The sequence below is a fragment of the Conger conger genome, chromosome 5, assembly GCF_963514075.1.
Source record: "Conger conger chromosome 5, fConCon1.1, whole genome shotgun sequence".
NCBI classification, from domain to species: Eukaryota; Metazoa; Chordata; class Actinopteri; order Anguilliformes; family Congridae; genus Conger; species Conger conger.
This window is the reverse complement of record NC_083764.1, coordinates 37,757,716-37,763,715: the sequence shown is the minus strand read 5'-3', so window position 1 is coordinate 37,763,715 and position 6,000 is coordinate 37,757,716. Positions and strand designations below refer to the sequence as shown.

The window sequence follows — 6,000 nt, the reverse complement described above, 5'->3', positions numbered from 1 at the left end:
TGGGCTCCAGAATTACTGGCATTGTTAATAAAAATTGAGAAAAAAGGCTGCATATAATAAACAACATTGATAAAGATATTTTATGTTCAAACATACGGGAAAACAAAAATAATTTTATTTCAATACATTTGCACTCATGTTTAAATGTTTTTTATTTAGTAATCTCATTCTGAAAACTACAAGTGCCAAATTAATTGTTATTATTACATCATGTTTTTTTGTATCCTATAAATTTGAATGCAACAATAATTTCAGACATCAACGACTCAACCACAAGGGGGCAAAGAAGATAGGGTTAAAGCAGGAGTGCTACTAAAGTGCACTACTCTACGCATGTTGGAAATTATCGCTTATGTCTGTATTATATTTTAGTTTATAAAAACTGGGTGCCAATAATATTGGAGCCCACTGTAACTCCACTACTATGACCACTTAAGTGGTGAGTGGTACTTTGGGGCCACATTAAAAAGGCCCATATTAAAGAGTTCCATAGTAGTAATGTGGCAAGGGGTCGCTGTAGCTCAATGAACAGTTTAGCCCAGTTATTTCTTCACCATCAGTTCCAAACATTGGTGTTTGCAGTCAGATAAATGAGAAAAATGAGTACTAATCTGGAAACAAATGTAACTGTTTTGAGCTTAGTTATCAGCTAAACACACTTTCTGAATTCAACACAATATAATATTACAATACACACCCTGTGTATGTTCATACTTATCCTGTAATGCCTACCTTCTAAGGATAGCATGGGATATGAGTAACACTGAATTCTCAGTAAAGAATGAGAAAAAACTTTTCACAATCACAGGTCCATTTCATACTGTGAAGCACATTTCAGCTGAAGTTTGGGACCTTGAAATAATGCACGATATGAACGTTTTGTGCTTTGCTCTATATTAAATAACACAAGACACTCAAATGACCAAAAGACAATAATGCTATGTCAGCAGTACACAAATAAAACAGGAGGAACAATTACAAAAGCTCTGCTCTGCAATATTCACTTTTTGGTTATATTAAATGATCAGGAGGTCAGGGTATGAATCAGCACAATTCATATCTGAAATAAAATATCATAAAGTCAAAACAGAAGCTAAAGGAGGGTGTTCATACCTTCCCTGGGCAGAGGTATGGGGCATCCTTTGCTGGTTTGTGGGTGAACTGCCCATATGCTTGTTGGCCTTGAGTAAGTACTTGTAACAGGGGTTATGCTGTATCCAGGCATGCAGGGCTTCACAAGCACTCTGCCGCAGGCCTATATTGGTCAGGCTCACCGCCAGAGCCATTAGAGCCTGCAGGTTGTTTGGATTAAGCTCCAGACACCTGCAGGCATAGAAAATGGAGAGGGTGGTAGATAGAGAGAGAAAGAAAGAAAGAGAGAGAATGTGAATGATCCTGCTATCCTTTCATTAGACAAAGCATCACATACACACTTTATTAGGTAGACCTGTATAGCTTGTTATAGACATTGTTAATGCAAATATTTGCCAAGATCAGCCAATCATGCGGCAGCAACTAAATGTGGATGTGGTCAAGAGGTTCAGCTGTTTTTCAGACCAGATGTCAGAATGAGGAAAAATGTCATCAAAGTGACTTTGACCTTGGAATGATTGTTTGTGCTTCACAGGGTGGTTTGAGTATCTCAGAAACTGCTGATCTCCTGGGATTTTCACACACAACAGTCTTTTAGTTTGCAGAGAATGGTGTGAAAAGCAAAAAAACATCCAGTGAGCAGCAGTTTTGTGGGCAAAAACGTGATGTTAATAAGAGGTCAGGGGGTGACCATAATGCAAATAACCACACATTACAACAATGGTATGCAGAAGAGCATCTCAGAAGACACAACACTTCAAACCTCTAAGTGGATAGGCTACAGCAGCAGAAGGACAATAAGTCTAAAAAATAAGTCTAATAAATACCGAATAAAGTGCTCACTGTGTATACAATTACTGCGTAGTTGATTGCTGCTGAGTAAATGAGTGTGCATTGTTCTACTGCAAAAATATTACTTGCCATTATAGGTTTCAGTGGGAATGGCTAATTGTAATCTTGTGCTTGTGATGGCCTGAACAAGATCCTGTTCATTGTTTGAAGTGAAATTATTATCCAGCATAATTTTGGTTGGAGAAGAACATACATGTGTTTACATACTATAAGTTAAATGAGCAGCAGTTTCTGATCTGGCTAAACAATATTCCAAGACCAGTGAGTGCGCATCATCACAAAAGCATGAATCCAAGTTAACTATGTCAAAGATAGTCAAAATGAGAGAGAGTGGGGGTAATAGAGTGTTAGGAGCGGAGGCTGAGGAGGAAGTGAGACAGACCGAGGGATGGGATGAGACACTGTGCCATGGGAACAATGAGTTTGTGTTGTTCCAGGTAATCTCCTATTAGACATTTTGGATTTGCATTTGATGGAAACTGATTTCCTTCCATTAACAATTACAGTAGCCAATTCAATTCTCTTGTGAGTGGAGCAGACGTGCAGCTTATTATTTTGGATTCTCTCTTGCTCTATACCACTCAACCCAACATACACAGCATATGCTCTGCTGTTCCTGCATAAAATTGTCTGTCACCTTGGAACTAAATAGACAGCCAATCAAAGAACAAAGATGGAGATTAATGATATTGGGGACTGGGAAATATTTACACAAATAGCAACACTGCATGTGTATAATAAAAGTTGACAGTGGAGAGGGAGACAGAGGTGTGAGGGAAATCGCAACAATCACAATTTGTCATTCATAATCACGTAAATCTATGGTTAGGAAATGAAACTCTTTGATTGTTACACATGAGGGAAAACTGCACATCCTCATGAAAATCTCTCAAACACATGTGTCAGATCGTGTCATTCCACCATGTGGCAGCACTATTGGAAGAGCTATTTTTAGGGAGGTTTCATTTCATTCAAATGTACAGTGTCCAAAAAGTCCAAAGGTCTGAGATCACATTCAAAATGTAGGGTTTTTTCAATGTAATCATAAAAATAATGTTTTGACATTACACAAGCCAGAGCTACAATAATCTTAAAATCCACTTTCAGTAATGTTTGGAGTAATTCTGACTATTGGAAAACAAACCCCAAAGGGTTAACTTTCAGAAGAAACCAGGATTATGCCTGTTGTCAAAAGGGTTCAAGAATAGTAATCATTTTATACTAGGTATGTCATTTCTAAGATTGTGTCAAGAAAAGGAGTGATAAAGAATGGTGAATGGGTTAAAGAATTCATGTAGCGTTTCTTGTCATTGTTGTAAATAACATTAGGTGTTGAATAAAATATTTTTAAAGGCAGAGTAGTAGAAAAATATTTGATGATTTACATTTTCTTATAAAATTACACATGTTTAAATAACATTATATAAATTTATTTGATTTGCACGATCATTTTCGTCTGTCAAACCAACAACAATTGAAGAATATTTTAAAAATTGTGTTTGATACTAACTCTAAACTATCAACTAATGATTACATCACCAATCAACAAACAAAATAACCCAAGATAATTTTCTTCGCTACAGTGGTATGCAAAACATTATGATGTCACCATAATGTGAATGTGAAGTTGACCTTTGACCTTTTGAATATAAAATGTCATCACTTCATTAGATATTTATTTGAAATTTTGTCATAATTATATGTATTCTTTAGTTATGGCCAAAAACTTTGTGAGGTCACAGCAACCTTGACCTTTGACCACCAAATTCTTACAACATTCCAAACCCAAACCATCCCAACCCCCAAGCAATCAAGTACTAGAATTCTTGCATTAAGGTTAACCTCAAAGTATTTACACTAAAGTAAATCAAACTGAAATGCATTGTATGTCCACAAAACTTAGGTTGTGCCCCGCTTGGTAAATATAGACAGGCAATTGGAACTGTAAAGGCTGTGCACTCATCCAATACACATGCTACATGAACCAATCATTGTTGTTAATCGTGTATCAATTTAGAGGTAGGATCTATGTATTATCAAGACACTTTTTGATAATAAAATGGTGGAGACTGCCTCCGTCTCTTCAGTTCATTCTTGACCACCTTGTGTGTGTAAGTACTGGACTCTTTCTGCAGAAAAAGCAATAATTTTATTCTGGTTGTGCCTGGTCATTATAAAGAGAAATTCCTCTGCTCAACACCAGAATCACATTAAAAAGATTAAATTCAACATATGAAAAATAGTTTTTAGCTATATCTGGTACACTGCATAAGATATCTATTACTGAAATGTATATTAAAAGAATAAAAAATTATTGGCAGGGGCAAGCAATACTGCCATACACATAACAATGAAGTTGACTTGTCTTTCTATCCCTGACATTTATAACAGCCCAAAGATGAGAAGACAGACAGCTGTTAGAAAATCACAGCTGTACTGATATGAAAAAAAAAAAAAAACAGAGCTCCTATTCCTTACCTCTGGAGAGACACAATGGCTCCCTGCTCATTTTCATTCTCCGCTTGTGTGGTCCCCAGCACTAACCAAGCCTGGGGAGTCAAGAAAATTTAAAACAGGGTTTTCTCCTGCATAGAGATTTCTGAAGTAGCCACATTCATTATGTAGGCAAGAGTTCCTGCCTTTATTTAAAATATGGGATGAATCTGTCACTGCATGAATCTGTCATCATAGCGCTTCGTGATGTATTTTAATTTCTTCCCTAGCTCTAATCATTTCAGATATATGATTATTTGCTTGACATACTTAACCTTTCATGAGATGCAGAACTCATAATAATCACAATAATAATAACATTCATATTTTGCTACTATTTTGACAGCATACAGTTCTTGAGTATGTTAGTTTTTCCATTCAAGTCTTACTCGATTGATCAGTCCATGTAGATAGGAATAGTATTTGTATTCATAGGTTATAAAGATAAAAACATATTTTAAGATAAATTAAGTGGGGTTTAAGGTTTGCAGTGTCAGATATATAATGTATATAATGTAGATCAGTAAAATGTGGCTTGACTGACTCTGAAAATGTCAGTCTCAATTGATTGGACTGGATTTGGGTAACCACAGTTGATTACATATTAGGGAGAGTCTCTCACCTCAAAGTCTTTCAATCTCTACCTTCAGAGCCTCTCACCTCAGAATCTTGTGGGTCCTGCAGGACAGCAGCCTCCAACAGCAGGACAGCATTTAGTAGATCTCCCTCTCTGGACTTCTGTTGCCCCTCCTCGAAGGCATTGGGCCAGTCTTTATATGGATTTTCTGTGTGAAAGTAGTACCCCTAAAGCAAATGGAATGGGAGAGTTAGTACCTTCTCTATGAAACAATAAAAATAGCAAGAATAAACTTCTAGATGTCTACAAAGCACATATTTTGAACCACTATTGGTTCTATTTGTCCAAATTTGTTTACAAATATTGTATCTAGGGTTGTGAATGGTTAAATGTTTAAATAGATAACCGAAACTGAGTTGGATAAGTTTACAAAAAATGACTAACCAATAACCGATTATTTTATTCTGAAGCTGAAATGGCAAGTTCATTTTAAAATAAATGTGCTGTCACTACCAGTGACAAAACACACAAATTGGTCGGACACTTGAAAGAAAGATTATGCAGGCTGTTTACATTCTAAACTAGCAATGGACCGGCTAGTCTAGTAAGTAGTCTTCGGTTAGAATGCAAACAAGATGGGGAATTGAATGTTGCAGTATTATAGTTATCAATTAATTTTGGTGTGTTTTAAATCTGTAGCTGTGGTTCACTTACGGCTTATTGTATGGCGTATTCTTAAGGTTGACAGAGGACAATGTTTATTCGTTGACGCAAATTCAAACTTTTGCCAAATGCAGCTTTCAACAATGTCGTATCTTTTAACAAACATGATCTTGTGATGCACCTGGACACATCATCAATGATGTTACCTGGGGTCATTGGGTGTTTTGGGACTTTCAACAATCAGACACTCTCACCCAGGCAACCCAGCCAGGGTTGATCAAGCCCCGGCTTGTGTCCAGGTACCACTACCCCACCCACGGGCG

General features: G+C 36.7%; 1 protein-coding gene across 1 annotated transcript in view; it reads right to left on the bottom strand.

Moving 5' to 3' along the window:
* The window catches only part of LOC133128857 (PEX5-related protein-like), a 39,814-nt gene that overhangs the window by 4,188 nt on the left and 29,626 nt on the right, over nucleotides 1-6,000 (bottom strand). The window contains exons 8-10 of the mRNA XM_061242663.1: nucleotides 5,098-5,241; nucleotides 4,423-4,493; nucleotides 1,114-1,323 (exon numbers count right to left, since the gene is read on the bottom strand). Coding sequence (XP_061098647.1) covers nucleotides 1,114-1,323; nucleotides 4,423-4,493; nucleotides 5,098-5,241 — 425 coding nt within the window. The remainder of the gene's footprint in view (nucleotides 1-1,113; nucleotides 1,324-4,422; nucleotides 4,494-5,097; nucleotides 5,242-6,000) is intronic.